The 27,135-nt window shown below is 40.8% G+C and overlaps 2 protein-coding genes across 2 annotated transcripts; one reads left to right on the forward strand and one right to left on the reverse strand.

The window, feature by feature from the left end:
• kif20a (kinesin family member 20A) lies at positions 1-13,222 on the forward strand. Its single transcript, XM_071898234.2, has 19 exons — positions 1-164; positions 1,589-1,762; positions 1,888-2,013; positions 2,249-2,368; positions 3,100-3,238; positions 3,427-3,602; positions 3,768-3,867; positions 4,315-4,527; positions 5,099-5,210; positions 5,346-5,420; positions 5,543-5,686; positions 6,485-6,653; positions 6,763-6,912; positions 7,298-7,437; positions 8,046-8,148; positions 9,329-9,527; positions 9,620-9,711; positions 9,803-9,940; positions 11,358-13,222. Exons 2-19 carry the CDS (start codon positions 1,595-1,597, stop codon positions 11,733-11,735), a joined length of 2,742 nt encoding a protein of 913 aa, XP_071754335.1. The 5' UTR covers positions 1-164; positions 1,589-1,594; the 3' UTR covers positions 11,736-13,222.
• A 126-nt stretch (positions 13,223-13,348) lies between these two features.
• cdc23 (CDC23 (cell division cycle 23, yeast, homolog)) lies at positions 13,349-21,766 on the reverse strand. The gene is made up of 16 exons (XM_071898217.2): positions 21,654-21,766; positions 20,291-20,363; positions 18,775-18,912; positions 18,594-18,636; positions 18,386-18,491; positions 17,583-17,715; positions 17,087-17,264; positions 16,878-16,975; positions 16,494-16,575; positions 15,596-15,749; positions 15,299-15,418; positions 15,134-15,209; positions 14,963-15,024; positions 14,755-14,833; positions 14,367-14,486; positions 13,349-13,971 (listed from the first exon to the last, which is right to left on the reverse strand). The coding sequence occupies exons 1-16, from the start codon at positions 21,764-21,766 to the stop codon at positions 13,819-13,821; spliced, it is 1,728 nt and encodes a 575-aa protein (XP_071754318.1). The 3' UTR covers positions 13,349-13,818.
• Between the last annotated feature and the right edge of the window lie 5,369 nt (positions 21,767-27,135).

Raw genomic sequence — 27,135 nt, forward strand, 5'->3', positions numbered from 1 at the left:
ACTTCGCAAGTGACAAAGACGCTGCACTTTTAGTCATAGGTTTGCCACAATATACGGCAAGTATTTCTAGTTTTAGACTACTAGCTGGTCTTTGAGGATCTACATAATAAGTATAGGGTAATTTCCTGGGGACTCAACGCTCAACGTCCCTGTCAACAGTCGAGGTAAGTTGTGTTAACGTCTGGTTCAAGGTGGGTCGTTTGCAAGTTAGTTTAAATGTTACCAAATGGTTAGCTGTTCGCCACGCTAAACACTACAATTATAAAGGCTAACTTAACCACACCGATTGTATAATATAAAGTTTTTAGCTAGGGTTAACATTGGCATTGCTTGTGTGTGTGTGTGTGTGTGTGTGTGTGTGTGTGTGTGTGTGTGTGTGTGTGTGTGTGTGTGTGTGTGTGTGTGTGTGTGTGTGTGTTTAACTAGCTAAACTTGTATGCAAATAACGTATAAGGATCACCGACATTAAGTTTAATGAAATGTTAAAAATGCCACCTCTTATCTTAGAAACTTGCAATGACCTTTAAACATGTTGTAATAACTTTTAAGGGACTCGGTGTTTGACGTGTTTCATTCCTTGCATTAACTTACTTGTAGCCAAATACAGAGTCAGAGGTTTGGCAGAATGACATTTTGTAGATTTGTGTAGTACAGTCCTTTGGACAGGAGATAAACTTTGAAGTAATTTTCCTCAGTTTCACTACTCATGCAGTTGCTACATGCTCTTTGGCTTTGAAAGGCCAAATAGGCTACATTAGGTGTGTCTAGTTTGTGTTTTCTCAACATCTCACTAATGAGCTTAAGGCTCAGGTATGAATCACAAATATTTCATGACACACCCCTATTTTGAGTAAACTCGTCCTACAGGAGAAACTGCTTGAAGAGCAGGTAATATCAAAGATTCCTAAATATCTGGCAGAGTATTCTTTCAGTGACTGGTTGATTATCTACCAATCCTTGGAAAACATCCTTCAAATTTGTTTCTCGGGACAAGACAGGACAGACAAGGCACAAATAAGATTCTGGAAAAACCCTTATGTACAGTTTCTTTTCATATAGAATAGCTCTTTTTTCTTTCTTTTTTTCTTTTTTTCGTTATATCTTGTGTAAATGTAAAATTATCCATAAGTGATTGTGCAAATTATTTGTGCACTTTATCACTGCATTACTAGCTGAATGTTCCATAATATATGAAAAAGCCTATGTTGGCACTTGGCAGATAATACACCTGTCCGGTCTTAGCTTATAATGGCAACAGCAGTGTATCATGTATCATCTGTTTTTTTAATTAGAACTCTCAAATGAAACACTGGTTGTATCAATTTTGAATAACCACAGTAAATAATAATGTGTATCTAATGCCATGGTAAAAAAAAAAAACGACAGTATTGTAATGCGCTGTGTCCTGCATCCCATGTATTTTGATGTAGCCTATATCATATTCTGTGGTCAGTGCCAGTACCCAGCCCTAAGGGACATAAGTGACTTTTACATGCAACCACAGCAACTCTTTGGCTCCCAGCCAGGCGTGAACAACACATCCTTAAAACTAAATAACACTCATGGACCCTTGCCTTCCGTGCAACAGGTAAGCATGGCGTTGTTTTTGGCTTCACCGTGTGGATCCCCATCAGACGAGGAGGAGGAAATGGCTGTGTTTGAGTCTACAGCAGCAGAGCTGGGAGGCCCGACGAGACCCCGTCTGCCCGAGATCTCCATCATCTCCCCAGGCCTGGGAACCCGGCCTTCCATTATAGAGCCGGTGAGAGTATGGAGTATAGATGCCTTTGCAAGGATCCTCTGCAACAATTGATTACCTGACACTTTTAGCTATGTTTTTGTATACATGAGGACAGTTGTTAAATTTTTTTTTTCTTCATGTTCTAGAAATCAGCAGTGAAACCTGCATTACCAAGACAAGGAAGCAATGATGAGGGCAGCAGTGATAAAGTAAAGGTTTATCTTCGCATCCGGCCACTTACTGAGAGGGAAAGGGAGACTGGAGAAGAACAGGTGAGAACCTGAACCATACCTACTTCATTTTCACTTCATAGGCATCAGTATTTCCTGTGGGGGGTTTTTGTAGATGTGAGAGGTGGACGTAATTTTACCTCTCAGACCCAGGTTCACTGCTGGCCCCATTCCAGGATCAGCTAAAAGCTAATGAATTGCTTTTAGTTCACTTGAACAGGTGAAACACACCAAAGATGAAAACTTCCTAAAGATTTTCCCTCTGCTCATGTTTTAGGGTTGTGTGAATATCCAAAATGAGGAGACCCTGATGCTCAAAGCTCCAAAGGACTCTCAGAATATGAGGACTGCAGAGAGGGGCATCACCCAGAGCATGCACAAGTTCAGCTTCTCAAAGGTAGTGGACACTCACTTATGGACATCATGGTCAAATGAGTGTTTACATGCTGTAAATATAAATGGTGATCAACCTAGAACCATGTTGAAGGTGTTAAAAAAAAAAAAAAAGAGAGAGAGAAAAATGGACTGGTGGGAGGGCAACCCGGGTGGAGATGAGTGACATTGTAAACAAGTGGTTTATTAACACCATTGGGAGGATTGCTGGTAGGGAACATGCACATGAGGTCTCTTTGCACAAATTGCCACAAACGGCCTCAGTTAAGACTGTATTTTATTGTCTTCTGTCAAACAAGCCTGAGCTTGCCCTTGTATAAAATTTTAGCCTGACTGCCTACCACCCATCCACCAATCCCAAACCTTTCCTAGTCCATATCAACCCATTCTGTACACAAATACTAAAGTAAACGGCTTTTCAGAATATCTAGAACATCCATCCCACAAGCTGAGAACAACTATCACAACTACTGTGTTATGAACTTATGCTGAGACATATGCATTTACATACAGTAACATAAAGATGATTATAGAACAGTTGCTCCCAAACAGATAGTAAGCTACTAACCTACAGAGGTAACAATTACAAAAGTAATCATATATATTCAATATATATTCAAAACGGTGAACTAAAATGCTCATTAAGAGATTTGTAATAAAATATGCATTCACAAAGGCCACAAAAATGAAGTCTTTTTTTTTTTTTTTTTTTTCCCCATTAACTGTCCTTTGTAGATCTTTGGGCCAGAAACCACACAGCAACAGTTTTATGAATGGACGATGAAGAAGATGGTGAAGGACGTGCTGCAGGGAGAGAACACGCTCCTCTACACTTATGGTGTCACCAACTCTGGAAAGACTTACACCATTCAGGGTGAGTTGTTTTTTTAATTGTACTCTACTCAGCATTGATACTACTTGGAGACATCATTATAGAGCCCAGGTTTGATTGGTACTGTTGTGTTTGACGCACATGTTGAAATTATTTTGTTGTAGATGATGTAGGTCTAGATGTTGGTAAGCTAGTGTTGGCAAGTGACCAAGTGACGTTCCTACCTGCAGGTGCTGGTCAAGAGGCAGGCCTCCTGCCCAGGGCTTTGGTGTCTGTGTTCAGGAAGCTGCAGGGCCATCTCTACGGAGCCATGGATCTGAAGCCTGTCATGTATCAGGATGTAAGGCAGCTGCAACCCGGTGAGGTCCGGGCGGAGGAAATCCGCAGAGACTCTCTGCTCAAAGAGGTGAACAGGAGAACCACCTTTAATCAATGCTTTAATTGTTCTCTCTCTTATATGGTTTCTTGTCATATTGTTTTAGCAGAAACCATAAAAACTGATTAAGAATTACAGAGTATCCTTTTGCATATAGATGTGTTGTAATGTAGTCCTCTTATGCATTTGTCATAGGATGAATGCCTGGCTTCTCGTCGAGGTGGTACCAGTTCAACCTGGGATAGCGGCATTGGAGGACTCTCCGCTACAAGTAACATTGCCACCCAGCTGGATGGTGAGGAGAATAATTTGAGTGTTACGTTACAGTAGCTACATTTACAAGCAGCCTGCAGCTGGATTATCTCTAATATATCCAATCAAACCCAGCCCTTCAAAGTGTTCCAAATATGATTCAATTTAACAATGTCTATGTTTTTGATAAAAATGGTACATTTCAAAGGCATATTAGTAAGAATCTTTGTTATATAAAACCTGAGATGCCACTTTTTAGTCATTATGTTTCTAAATAATCAATCAAGTCTTAGCCTTTGGACCTCCATGCCAAAAATGGGCACTCCTGCTCTAAGAAATGCTTGAAAATGCTTGTATTTCATTTAGGGATGTCATGAACCTGTTGACAGGCATGGACACGGTGGAAGACGCTTCCATTATACTAACCCTGCAACTGTAAAGTCTTCTCTTTTGGAGTATCAGACATTAATTTTAGACTCTCTCCCTGCAGACTCGGACAGTGTGTGTCTGGAGCCGGACAGCCTTTCTCACAGCGGCGGGGACGACCTGGAGGAGGGGGTGCAGTTCTCTGTCTGGGTGTCCTTCTATGAGATCTACAATGAGTTCCTATATGATCTGCTGGAGGCTCCGCCCTCCCTGCAGCCCAGGAAACGGGCCACACTGCGGCTCAGTGACGACAAGCAGGGCAACCCCTATGTGAAGGGTAACACTGACTCACTCGCAGGAATAATATTTATAGTACATTAAACTGTTTAATTAGTATAGTACATAATAGATGAGTTTCAAACTTCTGAAGGCAAATCTCATTACCCATGAGCTTCTTTCATTTAATGTATGGCACACTTCATTAAGCAGGAAATGGCTTAGAAGCTGTAGCTTTCTTTCGCTCTCTCTCTTTCTGCACTATACCTGCAGTTCTGTCACGCTCCGTTTGGGCTGGTTTCACCTTGGGTTATTTCTTTAATAGGATGTTTGCTTAAATTGTCCATGAGCCATTTTCCATTGCTTGGCTTTGTTATGATTTTAACATGGTCCCTTTTATTAGCGAGAGGTGATGTGATGGTTGATTGCATGAGATCGTGTACATCTTATAAAAACCTGGCTACTGCTTGCTAGCTGCAGGGAGTTGATTTAATACTTGGTACTTAACACGTCATATTTTACAGCTTTCAGTCTAGACATAAGTTATACAACCTTTCAGCACACCACTTCTTTTTTTCCTTCATTGACACAACTATATCATCATCGTGTGCTACTTCCTCTTGTTATAACAGACCTCACCTGGATCCAGGTCCGCAGTGCAGAGGAAGCCTGGAGGATTCTGAGGGCTGGACGGCGTAACCAGAGCTTCGCCAGCACCCACCTCAACCAAAACTCCAGCCGCAGGTAGGAGCCCATTACAAAGTAACAGCTGTAACAACATTTGTGTTTCTAATCTTTTTTTTTTTAACCTTATTTTCAGTAGATTTGGTTTATTGCTACTTACTGAATCTCTGTTCATAACTTAATCCCCTATTTCAGCCACAGCATTTTCTCCATCCGCGTCCTGCACGTCCGCCCCGAGGCAGATTCAGGCCAGGACATGCGCATCAGCGAGTAAGTCATCTTCAACTACTCGGACGTCCCTAGGCTTCAGTTGTCAGGTTTTGGGCCCAGGTGTGCTGTGTGTTTTGTAAACGTGATAACGGAGCAGTGTCTCTTCCTGCCCCCCTGTTTAGACTGACTGTGTGTGATCTGGCTGGTTCTGAACGCTGTAAAGACCAGCGCAATGGTGAGAGGATGAAGGAGGCCAACAACATCAACACCTCCCTCCATACCCTGGGACGCTGTATTGCTGCTCTGAGGCACAACCAGAACAACAGGTATGCTCTTCACCTTACTATGGGAAAACTGGAAGACCAATAAAACTTTTGATGAAAATAATAGAAGAAAATGCAGAATAACTAGTAGTGGGTGATTGTATACGAAAACTTTGAACCATTTTACTGACTATTTGAGTGCCATAATCACAATTTAGATAACAATGTTGCTATCATTCAGTAGATAAATAAATGTTCTTTATGATTTAGTGACTAATTATATCCAAATTTTACATTAAATATTCCAATTTAATACACTTCACTCAAAAACCCATGAAATGCTATAAAAAAAATCCTTTTTGAATGCACATGAACATTTGAATTACAGCACAAAAATATAAAGTGGCCCCAGCCTCTTCGTAATTACCGCTAGATAGACGGTTTTTCTTATTTCTAGATATTAATGTGATTCAGTAAAAAGAGAAGATCAATACAAGGGATGCAGTTCTATGTGAATTTTGATTGGGAAAAAGTTATTATTGTTGAATCCTCTATGTAGGACAGTACTTGCTACCATTACCGATATTGATCATTTTTCCTTTCCAGTTAAATCCTTTAAATATTTGTAATTATAAGGGTATCATAAATCCTCACTTGATAGTCCATACTATTTTGCTGAGTCATGGCTGCTTTGGCTAGCAAGATTACATTAGCTGCTCTCATTACCCCAAGACTGTTTGTCATTGTTCTGTGTAGTATAATGAGGTTAACCAGATTTGCCATGTGGTGAACAACACGGCATCTTGGAACTAGCTGTTTTACTAAGGATTATATTTTGAAGACCTTCTGATTCACCCACAGGTCACGACCCCCTCAGGTGGTGCCCTTCAGGGACAGTAAGCTGACCCGGGTGCTGCAGGGTTTCTTCTGTGGTCGAGGAAGCTCCAGTATGGTGGTCAACATCAATCCATGTGCCTCCATCTACGATGAGACCCTCCAGGCCCTCAAGTTCTCTGCTATTGCTACTCAGGTAAAGATCACACTCTCATACATCTAACTGCTGTGGTTTCATAGTCGCTGATTAGGCTTGAGTGTTGGGATGGGTCCAAAAAAAATGTATCCCCCATGTCATATTTCAGCTGGTCCATGGCCCGTCTACAAAGACCAGAGTGGCATACATCCTGTCTCTACTGCGTGAGCCAGCACCACATTCTAATGAGAGCACAGTGATGGAGGAAGACGAGGAGAGTGATATCGAAGACGGAGATATCACCATGTTGAATACTGAGGTAACATCCTCTGGAGAGTGGGATTTCATACATTTATTTTCCTTATCTCATCATGTTCACCTCTTCTCCCATAAGCGCCTGCTGTTAACAGTTTTGGCAAATTCATTTGACAGGATTTAGCTTACTTTGTGGCCCCCCCTGGCACAAATACAGTTAAAAAATGTATCTAAAAAGCAAATGCAGGGGAGTTTTGCACATTTAGATAAACGCCGAGGGTGTGTGCCTTTTTATGAAGGTCAACTAGAGTGAGAGCTCAGCCGATGAGAAGAAGGCCCTTCTTCTGTTCTTACCAGCCTTTTAAAGGTCTCCAAAAAGTAGATTTGCCAAAACCTTTGCAACACCTACCCAGTTTTCCTTAGTGACTAACTGATTTTACCTTGCTCAGGCACTGCTGCGGGCCATAGATGTGTTGAAGAGAGAGGTGCAGCGCCAGCGGGAAGAGAAAGAGTCTCTTGAGGCAAATGTGCGGGAGCAGGTGGTCTCCGAGATGATGGAGGTCATCTCTGGAATGCAGAATAACTTCAGGTGTGTGTGTTTGTGTGTATGTTTTAAATCAAAGGGCCTTTTTGAGTTTTCACGAAGCCTTTTTTTATTAGTAACCAAAGCTGCATTGTTGTAGATGTTGGGAAATTACTATAGCAGGTCAATTGGGAACAACACCATTTATCTTAGTCAAGTTTCCTATTCATCCCTTGTCGTATTCTCTATCAAAACCAAACCAAAAATATACACTCCTCTGGATGTCACTCGAGAGGGGAGAAGGAGTTCTAAATGCACCTTCAAATATTTTTTTTCTTTGCATAAATAAGAGTGTTATGGTTGGTTTAAACAGTGAGGGGGCTAGAGGCCAATATGCAAACCTCAAAGTGTTCAACAGCCAGGATAAGAGCAAACATTTCTTTCTCTAATGGTAGTTTGACAGTAAGAAAACCTCTTTGAAAAGTAACCCACTGGCTGTTCAACCTCTTTGACATCTTACTGAAGAAGCACACCTAGAGTTGCATACAAATTCCTACAGTAGACTGCTGCTTTCATGTTTTCATGCCGGTAGACAGGCATGAAAACATTTTGAATGTGCTGAAAGTTGAAATGAGTGCAGATGCTAAGCTGTGATGTCTTTTCCTACCCCATAGTGAAACCTTGGAGACACAGAGAGCTTTAATGGAAGAGAGATTTGAAGACAAGATAAATAACCTGCAGAAAAGTCTGAAAAGATACTACAGCCAGGAGCTGGAGGTGAGAGAGCGAGACTGTGTCTGTCAGATGAAAAAGAAAAGTACAAAACACTGGCCACATTCCAATCAAAATGCTTTATTTGAATGATGAAGGAGCTGGATGTATCACCAGTTTGTAATATGGATTGCACTGTACTGTGAATATGTATCTACAGACACGCACATTGTCAGACTGAAAACAGCCAATCTGCTCAATGCTCATTATCCGTTTGGCTTGTATTCAGGTAATGTCTCTGCCTGTGGCATGGTTTCAATCAAATTATTTGCTCTCCACTTATAAGTTGCACACTCATTTGTGTCCAGAGACAATGTTAAAATATCACAAATAGAAGAACATATAAGATCTGTCCACAAATGCAATATGCATCCAAAATGCAGTTTTCTTTGTACACCGTATGAAGTTTAAAACTTAAAAGGTCTATAAACTATTATGAGTTATATCTTGTGTTTTTTGCTAATTCTACTGTCCATGTAAACAGTGCTTATGCACACATACAACTTTTAGATACTAGCTTTTGATGAACTCTATTCAAGTCTCTGTTTCAAGCACAAGTTGGATATACTGTAAGTTACAGCAGGAAGATTCAGAGATCGGTGATGCTCGCTGCCTAATTAGCATGGTGGCCAAGGAGATATATTTTATAAAACATAAAAGTTTGTTTTCCTGCCTTGCAACTGTCTTCAATGACAAGAGTGAGTGAAGGTTGAGGCTATCAAAGAGCCACCAGCAGAGCAGGAAACTAACTTTTTCATTCACCACCGGTCAAAATGTCTGGTGGATCGCAAAAGTCAACAGCAACTTTCATTATTTTACCAGCCAAACTGCTTTTTAGAATACAAAGAGACTGATTACCTGCCAAAGAGTCTGGTAGAACAGACAAACTTACCAGCCTCAACCAAAATATACCAGCATTTGTCCGGCACCTGGGGGCTACTTTTCCTACCCTGCCTTCCCCACAGTGTGAGGCTCTCATCCACATGTGGCAGGGGCAGTGATGCTGAACCCTGACGATTTAGATGTTGGGGTGCCTGCACCAAATTTGTATTATGCTTACTTTCAATAAACGGTGATTAAATATTTCTAGTCTTCAATGTTTCTGAGTCTTCCTTCCTTGTTTCCTGTTAGTGCTGTGAATGGAGTGTTTTTGCTGATCTCTTCTCTTCCATCCCTCCTCTCTCAGGAGCGTGATCAAGAGATTGAAGCTTTGACTGCTGACCTTGAGAAAAAGAAAGATGCTGACCCGGCCCCCACATTGGTGCCACAGGCACAGTCTGAGGGGCCTCGGCGTTCTCAGCGCCTCGCCGGGAACACAGGAGAGCTCAGAAGAGCATGTGATGAGCTTGATCATTGCCGTGCTGAGCTGCTGGCCAAAACACAGGGTAACGTCTGACACGTAACATGGTAACGTGTGTGTGTTTAGAATAATGCTAATGATACTTTGTTAACCATGTCGCTCCACTTTCCTCTACAGAGCTGACAAAGCTGGAGGTGCAGCTGACGATACCAGGTCCGACTGGCAGCCTCACCAGTGCTGCTGACCGCAAGCTGCAGGAGGGCCAACGGGTCAGGGGCAACTTCATAACACTGTTTTTGCTACATTTAAGTCTTGTCAACTTCAGAAAGAGCGTGGTTCTGACTTGAGTTTTTCTAACAGAACCTCCGTCAGCTGCGGCTGGATTTGCAGAGGCTGGGCCTGGACCTGCAGTCCGGGGAAAGAGCCTGCTGTCGCAACACAGGAGGAGAGAGGCTGCGCCAGGCATTAGCAGCTGCAGATGAGACAATAGCCAAACAGGTACAACACTCTTCTGAGCCAGAACTGAACGTTTATGTTCATCATTAAACAGATCGTTCTAGCTTCTCATGTGTTCTGGAAAAACTGGAAACTTTGTCAATAGAAAACATGCAGAAAAGTAAATAATATGTTTGAATTGAAATGATGCCTGTAGGCATTTGATAACATAAAATTCCACACAACACAAATGACACAATAAGAATTATGGTCTGGGAAAATTAGTAATGCGACTGTGCTAAGTAATCTTGTGATACTACTGTTCACCAGCTAATGTTAGCTTTAAGTCAGACCAGACTTTAACTAAATTTATCCAACAAAAACATCCATTTCCAATAAATAAATAATAAAATAATGTTTTTTATTTAGAGAAGATCCATTTCAAATTAAAACTTTACAGTATCTTTAAAGAGAATTAACATTTGGAAGCCTTCAAACCATTTTAATTCAACAAAACAACTAGTCTTAGTTTGTCATGCTCAGTATGACAGAAAGCAGTCATTGTGCATCTCTGCACACATCTCCTATTGTTTTTTTTAAGCTTGATAAAAATCTATTATGCTGCTCTCCACAGATTAGAAGCAATGGTAGAAAATCCTGAACCCAAAATGATGTATTGAACCAAACCAAGATCTCAGCATATTGTTATTCCTCTATGCACTACTGTCTCTGAAATTAAAGTTAGGGGAGGGTTTTGAAAATTATTATATTCTTGCTCACTTTGGTGCATATAGTCCCACTTTTTTTTTATTAAAAAGGGGCTGACTGTAGATGCTCTAATTTTACAGCAGCAGTTATTTCTGGTAGCTGTTTTCTGATCCAAAGTAAAGTGAAGAAACAAAACATCTGTTATTTGTGTAGTTCTATATTAAACTATTTGTTTTTACCTTGTTTCTCTCCCACTACTCTCTCCACTAACTACCTTGACTCACAATAGCTTTAAAACTAAATAAAGGGTTCTAACATCTACACTGGGTGTTCACAGTGCAAACGCATGTTTTAAGAGTTACATTTGGGAGTTGCAACACTTTATTTGGTTAGTCCAATGTTGATACTCTATCAAGTGACAAAAAGTAGATGTTTAACAAAGTATCACTTGCCTATTTGATGCATCTCCACAGACTATGTAACCCTAACTTGACCCTGTTTCCCTAATGCTAAGATTCACCCTAGCCCAGATATTGAATATAAATTGACTACTTTTCACACAATTATTGGCATCACTTGAAACTAACCAGACTTTTTAGTGACACATTATTAGGAACTTGATGGGAAGTTGAGTATCAACACTGGATTATCTAAATAGTGTGACCTTGCATTTTGCCCTGCCACCTCTCTTTCTCTCTCACTCAACCTTCCACCCTGTTCTTCACCTTCACTTCCCTCTTTGGTCCTGTCTAACTCTGTTGGCTGTTCTTAGGACCAGGCCCTGGTGGAGCTCCAGAACAGCCTGCTGCTGGTCAAGGCTGACCTAAGGCGTAAGGCAGAGAGCCTGGCCCAGATCCAGGCTGCCCGGCCCCAGCTGCCCCCCACAGGCTTCAGTCTCTCTGCTACGCCCGGTTCCTGCAAGAAGAGGGGCTGCGGGGCGGCAGCAGCAGCCAACAGTGAGAACCAGCCTCCAGAAAAACGGCCCTTTTTCCACTCTATCTTCCCCATGCGCACTCCGTCACGCAAAAACAACACTCGCGCTCGTGAAGACACAAACCTTACCCCCTACTCGTGTATCTTGCGGTCCCGCCAACAGTCCCCGCCTCCCAGCCCCGCCCCGACCCCTCGTAGTCTCAGGGGCAAGTACTGATTTCTTTGGAGCTTTAGAACGAGAGTGTTCTTATGTTTGGTATTATGCAAAAACGAAATCATAATCGCTGGCAACTTTATCATAGATTGTATTCTTCATTGTATATAATCACAGTGTTTACAGTGCCATTACCTCACTGTTGTCTTGCCAAATACAGTTTTATGATGTTCTAATGCCTAGAAAATACAGTTATGCTTTAAAAGGGTCTGCAGTAGCCTAATGGTTGGAGAAGTGAGCGTGGGAGAAGATGGTGCTGAGTGGCTGGGAAAGTTTGTGCAGCAGAAATGAACAATGTGCTTTCTTCTTTGTTGACTACTTCTGTTGAGGTGCCCTTAAGCAAGGCGTTCATACCTGAACAGCTCCAGTTGAGCTGCTCAGTGGGCAGTAAGACTTAAGTGGTGCCAGATGCCCCCAGGTGTTGGGGTGTGTGTATAACCCTTCTACCCCTGCAACTGCTCCCCTATGCCTTTGCTGTAAAGATAAGGTTTTCCTAGTCAAGTCAAGCCTAGTTTTTTCTAGACAAAAAAAATAATATATATATATATATATATACACACACACACTCACAGTTAGGTGTAGAAGCCTATCCAGTAGTCGACCTGCAATATGAAACATTGATGCATAGGATTGTTTTATCTTTGGCAGTGTTATGTTCTGTAATCTTTGATGAGGATTTTTTTATTGTATGATTGGGACTGGTGCGTCATTCTTTTGCACATATTGCATGTATTGTCTTTTTTTATGTGATATGCAAACAGGTCCTTGGCCTGAGAGTAGTTTGGGACCAGGCACAAACATCACCACATTTAGCCACGGGTAATGTGACATAACCCTGACATGTTGGTTAAAAAAAAAGTTATGCAACATTAGGATGGAATTACCAAAAAATTGTTCCAGTGAAGAGATGCCACTCTTCTCGCAGTATCACAAAAAAATGTAACGTGGCTTTTAGTGACAAAATGTTCCTAATGTTTTATGTGGCTTCCACCAGAGAACGAAACCACAAATTCAAGGTTCACCTGGTCCTTGGACTACTCTTAGGCCAAAGAAGAGTCAGACTATCACATGAAAATAAAGAAATTATCCTTTAATGGCTTTAAAGCAGTATTTCACTGGTATAACATTTGTATGCTTACACCACCAGTATTTGGGGATTTTTTTTCTATTAAAAATAGACAAAACAACTTTGAGAAGTGATCAACAGAATATTCAATCAGCTCTGGTTTGCATGTTTTATTAGTATCATTTTTGGAATTCGAAGTGGGGAAGAAAAAAAGTTAGTGAATACTGATTACTGGGATAGTCAGTGTTTGTGGTTGACTCTGGAACGCCCATAATGATGTAGTGAAATGTATCAATGTTGTAGCAAAGTGAAATATTGTTTTGAATAGTTCATTTTCACATTATCTTGTTAGTCTTGTTTGTCACCTTTGAAGTTTTGCATGTTTGTCAACTATCATCTTAAGATGGAACGGTGTTCTTGTAATTACGTGATTGTTCCAAAATAAAATCTATGAAAATGTTGCTTTGACTGGTTGAAGTAATTAGTGGGGCACACAATGTCTTAAAAAAATCTTTATTCACATCATTTTCAAATTGAATGACTTGACAGTAATGTTGTTTCACTGTACTAACAGTATTCCATTCAATTCAAAGCAGTTTTTTCATGCACCATACAACAAAAGACAGATTCATATTTACATTCATTAATACAAAAATGCATGGACAACGTCCAGGAACCACCTCATAAAAGCTCCAGGTATCATGCTCATTGTGACTAGATGGATCCAACACTAGACTGTGTAAATCACGTAGAGACTGAGATCCATAATTCCCAGCAATTATTTAATGGGTTCGGATTTTTTTTCCACTTGCAGCAGAGAACCTTAACGATCCTTGAAGAAAATTGTCTTTTGGTGTGAAAGGTTTGCCAAACGTCCATACAAATAGAGAAAAACATCACAAATTGCCTTGCAATTTCTCGTTTGAAGACGTTGCAAAAGAAATCAAGCATTTTTGGTCACAGGAACCACAAAAACGCTCCATTAAGGCCAGTGAGTAGGAGGGTGAGTGGACGAGTGGGTCAGGGTGTAAAGGAGGACAGGTTCAGCGGAGAAACCCTCCTGACAGGAGTGTTGTTGTTGGAGAGCGGAGCAAACAGTTCTGCTGATGGCGTCTCGATCTGATCTCTGACCTGAGAGATCTGTCTCAACAGAGCCTTGCCCTCCTCACGAGCCTGCAGACAGAGAGACAGGCCAGTTAGGATCCAACTGCTACTTACAGTATCTACTACTGCTACTACCACGTCTAGACCAGTGCCGAGTAAGGCCGGGCCATATGTTTGAAGTCAATGTCTGATAATCATAAGGATTTGACGATATGGCTTCCGTATGCAAAATCACATGTTAAATAATCCAATTGATGTTCATGCCCTTGAACTGCATGGTGTGATATCAAACAAAACTCAAATAATATTCCTTAAAATGCTTCATACCTCATTTCGTCAGAGTTTTTAAATAAAATGAGCTTGTTATCAGAATTGTGTGTCACAATATCATCATATCACTACAATATGATTCCACTGAAAGACGATAAACGATAACAGTGCTGAGGTTATGCAGGCGTACTTACGTCATTGTAGTCACAGCAGCGCTGAGCGCAGAGCGACGCCTCGTCATACAGCTTGTTCTTGAAGTAGTACTGACCCAGGTAGCGCAGTGCTGTGCTCACCTCAGCATGCTCCAGCTGCTCCTGTGGTGGCGAAAGATTTAACTGGCAATAAAGTTCTGTTCCAAACTGAAATCTACCATTAAGAACAAAAAATTACTCATGAATTTTATTAGCTAGTCTAAGACCTTTGCTTGCAAAACCATAAAATCTTTTGGGATGCACATCTGTTTTTGACATATCGATCCATGAACATTTTCCTAAAGTAAATACATGAAACAAACCAATACCAAAGCCTAAATTTCACTTTAACTACATATGCAAACAGACAGACACACACTTCATCGCTCACCCCACAAGAGAAAATGTCTTGGATGTAAATGATGTAACACTGGGCAGCATCATCAGACTCGTTCAGCTGTTCATGGAGCCTGTCAAACAGTTACATGTTATAGATGAGAGGACAAATAAGCAAAATATCTTCAAAATATATGATCTTTGGTTACAGGTAATGCTAAACACAGAACTGTGGCTCCTTGACATCTATGCTGGAGACTTACTTTGCCAGTTTGAGTAGAGCCATTTTCTCTACGTCTCCCACAGAGTACGCCCTCCAGTAACACTAGGCAAAAGAAACGTATGCCATATCATGGACCAATCAAATCAACAATCAAACCAAACAAAGTTTAATATGGAAACCTGGGACAGGACACGGTTCTAATATTGCTTACCTTCTTGGCCTCTACTTGTTGGGACAGTTTTTCGTAGCTCTCACCCAGTGCAACCAACATGCGCGAGTCATTGGGCCTACAGAAATGCATCATGTATGTCAGAAACAACCATTCACCACGAAAGTCCTCTTTAATGAAGCCTTATTTTGTGATCAAAATCCATACCTGAGCTGATGAGCCTTTCGATAGTAGTACAAACAGTAAAAGGGCATCTTGAGGATCTCGTAAGTCTGACCTAGGCCATACCAGGCACGGTAGTCTCGCTTGTTCACTTCGATGGCATGTCTGATAGGATGAAAACACAAGTAAAAATAGGAATACAGCTGATCCGCATCCCTTGACCTGCTGTGAAAATCTAGGTGAGGAATGTGAATGAGTAACGCTCTCCCCTCCCTCATCAACTCCCACTGAGATATCTGCCAAAGATAAAGACTTTCTACACTCTATCATTGTTAGTCTGACCTGTAGGCCTGGATGGCAGCCGAGGTGTTCTTCATTTCCATGTATTCGTGGCCCATGAGGGTCCAGGCGCCGAGACAGCGAGGGTTCAGCTTGAGGGCCCGCTGGAAGTACAGAGCCGCCTTCTCATGCTGGGAGCGTAAGCTGTAATAGTTCCCTATGGATGAGACAGAGGAGCGGTTAGACACGCAGCTCATCAGCGCCTGTGCAGGAAAGACTTTGTTTACTATTCAGTGTTGTTGGAGTTCAAAATAATCGTAATTTGTACTGTGCACTATAGGAAACTAAAAACATGAATTTAAAACATGAATTTAAAAGAAAGAAAACAAGAAACACAAAAATAATGCAGTCCGATAAATTCAATAGAAACATTTTCTGTAAGCAAGTTTGTGAAAATGTATTTTAAGAGGAAATTACACAGCTGCAGCAGTTCCCTATGGACAAGACAGATATATACACATCTCAATGCACATCCAAAAAGTTTGAAAATGTTAATAAAAGTTCTGGAAATCTGCTTTTCAGGTTTTTCCATGTCAAGCTAACTGGGATCCCTTTAAGGGAATTAATGCATACATTTCTTCATCACATAAGACCCAAGTGATTGTGGTGGCCATTCAAAACAAGGCCAAGGACATTCAAGGCCAAGGACATTCAAGGCCAAGGACATTCAAGTCAGCTATTCAATAACAAAAGATTTTTACATTTTAATTTGATGATGAGTATTGGTCATGGAAATTGCACTATATGTCATAGTCATGGAATTTAATTCACACATAGGAAAGTCTGAAATCTACAATAAAATATAAAAAAATATAGTGGAACATTTTAAAAAGGTCAAAGTTGATTTTGTACAGTTTGTAATCAGTGGCATTAATGTTAATCTCATTGGCTCAACACTTACCAATAACACAGCAGGTCTCCACTCTGTACTTGTCTATCTCCACCAGGTTGTGGGCCAAGTAGCTCAGCTCTGGCTTCATGCTCTGTGGAAGCAGAGAGGCAACAGTCAGGATGCGTCTAAAGCCTGGTTTCTTCAGGCTTGCTTATTGGTTCGTATATGACAAGAGTGCCGATGTGTATGAGCCTAAAATCCAAGGGCAAGGGACTCAATTTTTCACTTGGATTTGTGCTGAAAAAGTTTGAAAACCCCTAATATGAATTATGGATCAGGCTAATATTCAAAGATCAAGGTGGTACAGCGAACCCCTGTGTCTGCCCTGCTTGAGCGTCCTTGAGGAAGGCTTCAGTATCATATTACATTATACATTACAAGTGGCGGACTCACTTTGACGTAGAGCAAGTTGGAGAATGTGTCCATGTTCTCAATGCGATAAGGATCCTGCTCCCTTAACTCGTTGAACAGAGCCAACGCTTGATCAATATCTGAAATTAACAGAGAAACACCACTGTCAGAAACAACCTGTCCCTATAAGAGTCTTCCTACAGTTCCAACAGGCAGACTTCCCATCCGCCCAACAAGGTAAAACATGAAACCTCTGATGTTGTGGTAGGCCACGGCGATCTGCGAGATGATGTAGGTGCTCTTGGAGAAGCCGGCCTCGATGAGACTCTGGTATTTCTGCAATGCTTCTTTGATCATCTGCAGCTCTGTGTACATGTGGGCCATGAAGAAGTCTCTGATCCAGCAGTCTGGTAGAGAAAGGGACTTCAGCTGGGGAGAAAAGCCAAGAGACCGGGGTTGGTGCAATCAATTCAGTCAATTTCACTGACTCATGATGGAGCTTTTATTGTCAATTTCTTTGCATAGATTAGATATGCAAGTTTTTTTGGCAACAAATATTTCAATTTTTTTTCTGTTTGTTCCAAATTGTAAAGTATGGCTTTAAAGTAAAGGCACACAGCCAAACATGAGGCTGTGTTTTGATAATTGATTATGGGGTGTAAAATGGTAGAGTAGGCTTTGGAACACAAGATTATCAACACAATGCTATTTATCCCATACAGAAATGGCAAACACAAATATATCTACCATTTCTATATTGGTAACAAGGTTACAGAGCTCCAGCCACGCTCCCCAGTGAAGAGGCAGGGCGTGAGTTGCCTCGACAAACACATCCACCGCCTCCTTCAGCAGGTCCAGCTTTCGCAGCACCACCCCATACCTGTTTTCTCACACACACACACACACACACACACACACACACACACACACGAATAATAGACATATAAATGAGCAGTGTTTTACTCACATCTCCTCATACTATTTTGCATTTCTCAAAATATCACACAAAGCAGAGAAAGGCAGTTACTTCCTCTTACACCACTCATTAAAAATGATATTTCACTTGCAGTCGAAAAGTTTGCATTATTTAGTATTTAGAATTTACAAAAAGGTCACCCACTAAAACCTGTCACTTTCCCACATTAAGAAAACTTGGTTAAAAACTTAGCTAAAAATCATATTTGTAACACAATCACAAATGAGGAAAAGTAGATCCATGTAACATGATCTCATTCTTTGCCCTGGGTCTCTCTTCAAGAAGTAATTTTCCCAGCTTTCAATTATTAATACTGAAAGCTGGGGAAAAAAAAAATCCTGAATCATTGTGGTGACATTGGATCCCCAAGGCGGCTAATGTGGGAGATTGGCTACTCCTGAACTTCTTTGGAGGTGTGCATGCTGAAAAGTGACAATGCTCTGCCAAATGAAATATCACATTAAAGAAAACCCACCAGGTGCAATTTGAACAGTGTGTGTGTGAGGTCTTTTGAATAATGAAAATCAGCACAATATGAGAGCAGAAGGTGTACAGTCCTGAGGAAGGCTCTTACAGGTACAGGGTGAACCCGTCCAGCTCTCCCGCACTGTGCTTCTTACTCAGCTCTACCCTCAGCTCTCGCAACGCTTCATTGCGCACCTGACCCTTCTCCAGAGGACCTAGAACCATACAGCACAGGAACACAATGACAAAATACAGCTAAAGGGCAAGTGAATGACGTTCATTTTTAGTCTAATTGATCCAAAATGACAATTCCTCACCCAGGCTGTCCACAGTCTCATCATCCTTCTTTTTCTCTCCTGACTGAAGACAGAAAAAAGGGGAGACTCTGTCATCAGTGTGGGATACTTTGAATATAGTTTGCCAGTATTAAGACAAACAGTCAAGCACTCTTGTTGCGCAAATTGTAAGAATCCAAAAACTAAAACATATCAAACTCACCAGATAGCGAGAGTACATGTAGAGGAAATAGGCCTTCTGACTGCGACAGCCTCTCAGAAAGTAAGCAGCACGGTCATACTCTTTTAGGTCGAAGTAGGACTTGGCCAGTGCAAGTGCATCCAGGTCCTGGGCATCTTCCTATATTTGGGACAGAGAGAGAGAGAGACATGAAAGGCATAAAAGATCAAAGAATCTTATCTCTACCCATGGTGCTTGTCCTGAATTTGTGTTATTGTTGCATGTTAGAAGTTATAGAAAGGCAGGTTGGTCACCTTCATTACAGAAAATCTTTATCTTCTCATTGACAAACAGGCCTACAAACTTATTTTCAAAAATTATCAAATTAATGAAATTTTTCTGAATACAATTTTCCAAATAGACGAACTTATAAACTATAATATATAGTTATCTTCCTGGTCACAAACCTTGTAAAAACACAATTTTATCAGCCAACAAATAGACTATTCACATTTTTTTAAATGCATATTGGTGTTTATATGAAACTCGCTTCTGCGTCATTTATCTATACAAACACAGTTTTTAAGTTTGAATTTTGAATGTGACCACCAGGGGGCAACTGGACAACTTTCCCTCCCCTTGGAGCTGAGAAGAAAAAGAGAGCAGAGGGGTGGGTCTTTATTCTTTGTAACTTGACTTGACTTAATCCTCTTGGCCCCCTTGGGAGCGTAGGGTGTCAACCATGGCTCTCCACCTCACCCTTTGTTCTCTGTAGCCAGTAGATCTTTTACCAGAGACTGCAGGCACTGTTGATTCACTGTTTTTTTGGCATTATGTCAAACACCATTTGTCCCTAGACAAGTAACAAGAAATATTCCTTTGTCCCTTCAGGGCAAAAGGGACAATATAATGGCCTCGGACAGCACTAAAGTTTGTGTAGGACTCAAAGACATTTAGTTTCTGTAATGATATTGTGGGAGGCCATTCATTATTTTGAAAGTCTCTCAGAAGATAATTTTAGAAAGAGGTGTTTTTGTGGAGTGTGGAGAAGTGGTTACAGTCCAGGACAAAGCACTGGTCCACAGCTGTAGCAAAAGAAGGCCAAAGATAACGGCTACAAGTGGGAGGAAGAAAGCATCTCACTAACCTCTGAAAACAAGCATCTACATGAATTGTTTGCAATAAAACCTCACCATACACCCGCCAAGATGATAAAATATACAGAAAAATGGGATAAAAACAAACTTCAACAGATCATCTGGATCATGTTAGGTGTATCTCTTCCTCAGTTGTCAGAGAAAACTAAATAAATATGAAATCAACAGCTCATTTTGTGTTTATGGAAACACAAATTTCAGGCACTGCATGCTTCACGGTACAAGTGAACCCAGCCAATCTTCTTTTCTAAATGGAAAACTGTCAGCAGAGGGCAGTACAGCTTTTCCTCCCCATAAACCTCTGATGGTAATGGTGCCATTAGCACAATCCTGGCACAATAATGGTTTAATAATGGAAACCATTGGTAGCAAAATAGCCACTGCCCTCTCTGTGTACAAACCTCAGTAAAGGGAGGCGGTGGCGGTAACTCATCCTTGGGAAGAGGGTCCAAGGCAAAGGCCAGTTCTGAAGCCCTAGAACGGAGACACAGGAAGCATTTGACATTACCACACCAAGTCACTACTAGTTTCTAGTTTCTAGTAGGAGTAACTATGGTCACTTGCTGTTGGATTCTTTTTAAAGCAAATTCAATGAAGCTTACCATACTGACTGCAGGATAAAACTCTAACCCTAATCCATGAAACTGCACCTACTCTGCACTTTTAACTATTAAGAAAGTGTTACACTTTGGTACACATCAAAGACTTCACTGGATGGATAAATAGGGTATCAATAGTTTTAGCAAATTCACTGGGATATATCTGCAGTTAGGGGCGTTTGGATCTAATTGTTGTTACACTCTGTCAAAAAACTGGATATCATTAATAAAAATAGGTGAGGTAGAGAGAATTGACTCAGTATACCCAGCCACACTTTTGGCAAAAGCAGGAAAATTCAGTAGTGTGTCATTGAGTCACTAAAATTGCCTTGGGAACAACACAGGTAACACCAAGTTTCCCCTTGCATCACGCAACACAAAAGACTTGGTGTTTTTACTTAAACCCTAAAACTTACTTTAACCCTAAAAATAAACTTTCTCCAGTGAAGGATCTAACACCTATTTGTTAATCCACAATAGAGTTTTAGGAGGAGTTAACCTATATTAACGTTTTTAACAGCATTTTCTAGGAAAAGAGGACAAGGATAATGGTGATAATCATACAACTTAAAAGATAAAATCATATCTCTAAACAAAGCCCAAGCCTCAAATGTTCAAGAACAAGCTACCTGAAGTACTCTGAAGCAATCAAACAGGATTTAAACCATTTCACGTTCAAGGTTCATTCATACTTCTTTATCAAAGAAAACATCTGGATATCTCTTTACCAGAACTCATCTACTGTAGGCGCTTTCAAAAACAGAATTGGTTCAACAACTTCAGATTTAATCATGGCAAAGGGATACACATGTTTGTGTGCATCTTGATTAACATTGCATCTTTGTGAAATATACAATTTCATCTGTGTAGTTTGGGTCCTAGGATGCACCCACTCTTCTCTAATCAATATAAATGACCTTTCTTTTGGATATACTGTCGTCATTAGGTATTTAACCACTGTCTTAACGGGAATATTACATCTTGTATACTGATTATATTGTGTAAAGACAGGAATATACATTATTATCACTAGAAAGTGTTAAACTGCACTGCTAACCTAGCTAACTGACAGGGTTTCGTTAACTGTAACTGCAATGCTTCGCTACTGCATCATAAAAACAGAGAGATTGGCCGTTAACGTAACATTAGTCACAGACAGTCTTACCACTTCACGCTGTGTACAAGTCCTCTCTCTTTACAAAGAGATATCACCGATATAAGTTGTTTTTTTATTTGTACCAAGTCGCCAAACTCACTACAGAGAGCCGCCATTTTCATATTTTACTAAGAAAGCTTGCGATTGGTGGGAGGTGAGCGTTGTAGCGCGATAGTCCCGCCCACAACGTAGGACGTCACTTCTTCTTCTTCTTCTTCTTCTTCTTCTTCTTCTTCTTCTTCTTCTTCTTCTTCTTCTTCTTCTTCTTCTCCTCAGTTAAACCTGAGAACACTTGAGCAGTTAATGGGAGCATTTACTGTTAAATATGTTACAAAAAATAATAGGATTACCATCCATTTTACCTAATATGAAAAAACTCACAACAGCCTTTGATTAAAAAATAACGTTTCATGACTATGCCACACATATTAACCCACTTCATTCATCCACAAACATTTACTGATATTTGTCTATTTGCCTGCACATGCATGCACACACACATACAGATGTGCACATACACACACACATATAAATCATAAAATTGACTTGAACAGGGCCTGTAATGATCAGCTGTTTTTAAATGAGGAACAACTTCTGCTCAAGCCATTTTCAATATTGTAGGTGTAACTTCCAGGATGCTTCTTTGATGAACGCATGCAAAATATGAACAGAACAGTCCATTTGCTGCATACTGATGGCTGCTGGCTAACAGTGTCAAGATTCAAATTGTAGACTTGGAAACAAAACATTCACATGTTTTGTTTAAAGTCTGGTCCTAGTAGTAATTTCTCATCAGTAATTTCTCCTATTTGACATCTGTCTTCAACAACTTCCTCTGACAACTTCGTATTACTGCAATGAATACTGTAATAGCATTTGATATCATGAGAAATGTGATGCACTTGAAACTACAGCTCCTGTGGTTGTTATGGGGAATGAAGTCTTCATGGATTTCTATGTAAAATACATTTTGTGTTTCTTTTTTTTTTTTCTTTTTTTTTTATTGAAATATAGTTTGTGGGTTTTTTTTTTATTAGAGAACTCTCAACTCTCATCCCTGTTCATTGTTTTTCATTTCTGCACAGCAGGTGTAATTTATTTGTTTGAGAAGCACTGTGTGGCTTTGGTAGGCCAATATAAATATAAATATTTTTCTAAATATCCTTCACACTTATATTTTCCTGATATTGGAAAGGCACTTCATGAAGTAATCAGGATACGGCACTTTCCCCTCTCTCCCCTTTTGCCCTGTCACAGACAGCAGCACTGAACCATAGCAGCTGGCCGGATTATTTAAATGTTGGACTTAAATGTCACGGTGAGCAGAAAGCATATGCAGTGAGTGGATAGTTTGAGGCCCGTGGGGGATGGATTTGAAAAAGTCTCAGTACCTAATTTAGCCAAGGGGTGGCACTGTCTAACTAGAGTCACCATGAGTTTGGAGCAAGAAATCACCCATTGTAGACCACATTAAAACTCATTTAATTTTTTGACTTTCAAACATAGATCAAATCAACAAGTTTGCTTTCAAACTAAGTCTTTTAACTGGACTACAAACCTGCACTACACAAGCCTACCACTACACTTGATCATCTACCTGTAGTGTCCTGATTTTTCTCTACAAACCTGACAATCAATTGACCAGCCACGCCACGATTTCCACAATGTCCTGAATGGTACCTTGGCAATAGTCTTTCTAAATTGTCTTTCTTAGTTTTAGCTTTGTGAATTTTGCCCAGAGAACAGTGTGGGACTTTGGTATGCGGCGTAATTGTGGCTGGTCCCTCAGGTCTCCTTTGGGAGCAGCGAGGCTGAAAGAGAATAGCTGTTCTTCAACTGTGCACACAGCAGAGAGAAGAAGAAGTACGGGGAAGTGTAAGGGAGGAAGGGGGTGAAGTGTTACTTGATACTGAGGTTCTGGTTGTTTGGTTTGATACAACACACACAACCCTATGCAAATCCAGCCTGTCAAAGAAAAAAATGAGATGGACGATAATACCTCAGTCAAGCAAGGCATCCACTTACAAGGAAAAACAGCAGGCTATTATTTCTTTCATTTAAATGCGGCCTCTCCTCTCGCCCCTCTGCACTCGCTGCTCTCTGTTGGACAGCCGCTGTCGGACGAGTCTCCCTATTTTCTCCACAGAGCAAAAAGCCACTTAAGAAGACTGACAAAGTAATCAAGTAGCACTGCAGTTTACAAGACCGACCACATGGCTCAGTGAGCAGGTTGAAAGAGGTGCAGAGACAGGCTGTATTGTCCATCTCTTTCCTTCACCCCTTCCTCACTTTCTTGTTTTGTCTAATTTCTCTCTCTCTCTCTCTCTCTCTCTCTCTCTAGGACACACACACACACACACACACACACACACACACACTTCTGTTGTCTTTTCTCTCCCCGCCTCTATACCTCACTTAAAACAGTCTCACACACACATACCCTGCAGGTACAGGGCAGTGAAGTGCATGATGGAGTTGCTGAGACAGAATTTTGAGACAGCTGTGTAATTGAAAGGGAAAATATGCCAACAGTGTGCTTGATTGTTTTGTGTGTGTGTGTGTGTGTGTGTGTGTGTGTGTGTGTGTGTGTGTGTGTGTGTGGTGTGTGTGTGTGTGTGTGTGTGTGTGTGTGTGTATGAGGTGTGTGTGTGCGTGTGGGCATGCACACTTTCACCTTGGAACTCAAAGCTGTGTATAAAAAGCCACTTTAATCATAACTTTAACAGAATTATTCATTTATTACTTGGTTGTAGTTCCTATTTTTTATGTAGTACCAGTTTTGGTAGAAATATCACTTCCTTACCTAAAATATTCCTTTAATAATATCTGTGTCTCTGTGTGTGAAACAGTGTGGTAAAAAGTGGTAAAAAGATAGAGATGAGTACAGTCTCTTCATATGGGTTTGTAGATAATAAAGGGGAATACCACTCGATGCATTTGATTTATTTAACAACATAGTGGATCTCACGATAGAACCAAAGACATATTTCCACTGCAGCTTCTCCTGATATTTTCCTTACAGCCTAAGACAGTCCAATCAGTGTTTGTGAACATGAACATGCCTCTTCCAAAGGTAGAGATCAGTGATCCAAATGAGCTTTATGTTATAGGAGTGTTATCAGTTCCAAACCAGAAAATATGCCCTCATCCCCAGAAAAATAGCCTGGATACTGTTGCATCCTGCTTTTTCCCCCCTGTTCTTTCTCTTTGCAGCTGTACATCAAGCTGACATCAGATGGCGAGGTAGATTCTTCTCCTTTCTTTCTGGCTAGGGGAGAAAATAATGAGCGTTTAGAAATAATATCCACCAAACTGTCCGAGCCTCATAGAAACAGCATATTTCAAAGGAGAATCGCAGCAGCATTCCCCATACAGCGAAGCAATTCAGTGCATCTGCAGCGTCTGTGTATGTGAGCGTGAAAATGTGGCTTCACAGGGCAAAGCGGGTCCCTGTGGTTTTGATCTTCAGGGCCAGGTGCAGGACCCTGTGATTGGCCGCTGATGATGTTGTCAAGTTGGATTGAGGCCAGCCGACAGCCTCGTCTCATCGGGACAGCCACCACCTGAGCACTGGGCGCTCTGTCTGCAGGCTGCACTGGACTGTATTTATTGTGTCCCTTTATTGCATCATCATGAGCTACTGTACTTACAATACATACATTCACATAATAGACAGAATAGCAGTCTGTTCAGTGCATAAATGGACAGTGTAGCTGCTGTACAGTACATGCAATGCATTGTAGGAGTGCAGCCACTCTTTCTCTTTCCTTTCCTACATGTGGACTCGACTCCTGTGGGGGTAGTATGACATTTTTCTGCTCAGCTGTCTATTCTTTACCATGAAGAAACTGTTTTGATTGAGGTTAGATAAAGAGAGAGAGAGAGAGAGAGAGAGAATCTGAAAAAAAAAGGACTTGTATTTAACTTCTTCTCTTCTCTCAGTCAGCCAGCCAGAGCGGTGCAGCAACCACATCCTCCACGTCAAGGTGGCATGTGATGTGTCCCAGAAACATGTCAGGCCGTGGATAATGACTGAGACAGATGTGTCATGTCTGAGCACCGGGGAGAGAGGGGAGGGATGTGTTTTGGGCACGGGATTAATTTGCCATTTGGGACAGGTGGGGAGAGGAGTTGGAGCAGACGATAAATCTAACGTTACATGCTGCAACCCCCCCAAACAATGGCATGAGACATAGGGGGACGTATTACTGACTTATTCATATGGAAACACTCTGTCAACACTATGCTTTTACACCAGCGTTATTATTTCCTGTAATGTGATATCATTGTTTATTTTGGCCTCTTGTTGAGTAATATGGATTCTGCACTATTGAACTGGTGGCCATGTAACCATGAGGCTGCCTGCTGGGGACAACAAATTATACAGAGTCAGTCTGGATTGTGGCTTGATTTAAACCAGGCAGCATGTGTGTTTTAACAGAGACAGAAATAAGAAAGAGACAGAATTATCCATCAGGTTTAATTGAATACAGACTGTGAGTAATTTCATATCGCTGTGTCCCTGGTCAACTGCAGGTGTTATGGTGTGTGGTTGAATTGTGACATGCCAAACATAATTATCAACAGATGTAATTCATCACGTGTACCAAGGTCAGACATGGCAGCACAAAGCATGGATGGGGTTGATTGGTAGCTCATGCACCCAAGTCTATGTAAATACATTATTGAAGTTCATTATTTTATTGATGAATTTTGATATCATTTCTCTTTCCTCTATGAAACCTAGAGGAGGTATTACTAATGGATAAGAGAACAACATGTTTTCTGCTCTCTCCGCCAAACTGTGCAGTGCTTTCATTTCATTAATTAAAGGGATCCATAACACCTTTTCCAGCTGGTCCTCCGTTGGAAGCCGGTTGGTTTTCCGGGAGTTGCTGGGATGGCTCCGGAAAATGAATTGACAGCTAGATCAGCATCAGAAAACATGATTCTTAGTCACTGCTGGAGCTGAGACTCGATGAAACCAGGTCAGAGGAACCCAAGATGGTGGCCGTGGGGCATAGCCTGGTAAAAGCTCTTGTACTTGCATCAGTTTTATTTGCCAGAAACTTTTCATGCATGGTCATACACACTACCAGTCATAAGTTTGGACACGCACATTTTTCTTTATCTTTACTATTTTTCACATTTTAGAATAATAGTAAAGACATCCGAACTATGAAATAACACAAATGGAATTATGCAGTGACCAAAAAACAAATCAAAACTATCTTATATTTTAGATTCTGTAAAGAAGCCGCCCTTTGCCTTGATGGAAAGGCAAAGGCTTTGGAAAGAAATTCATACATAGGCATCAACTTCACTATTTATATTTGTCTAAAAAACAAATTTCAAGCATTTAAGCATTAGCCTTTACGTCAAAATGGCTTTAAGATAATGAAAGACATAATACATTCAATCAGGTGTGTCCAAACTTTTGACTGGTAGTAATTCATTAGAACTATTGAACACCAGTGATTAAGTGCAGACG

Source organism: Centroberyx gerrardi, chromosome 11 (genome assembly GCF_048128805.1).
Source record: "Centroberyx gerrardi isolate f3 chromosome 11, fCenGer3.hap1.cur.20231027, whole genome shotgun sequence".
Classification (NCBI taxonomy): Eukaryota; Metazoa; Chordata; class Actinopteri; order Beryciformes; family Berycidae; genus Centroberyx; species Centroberyx gerrardi.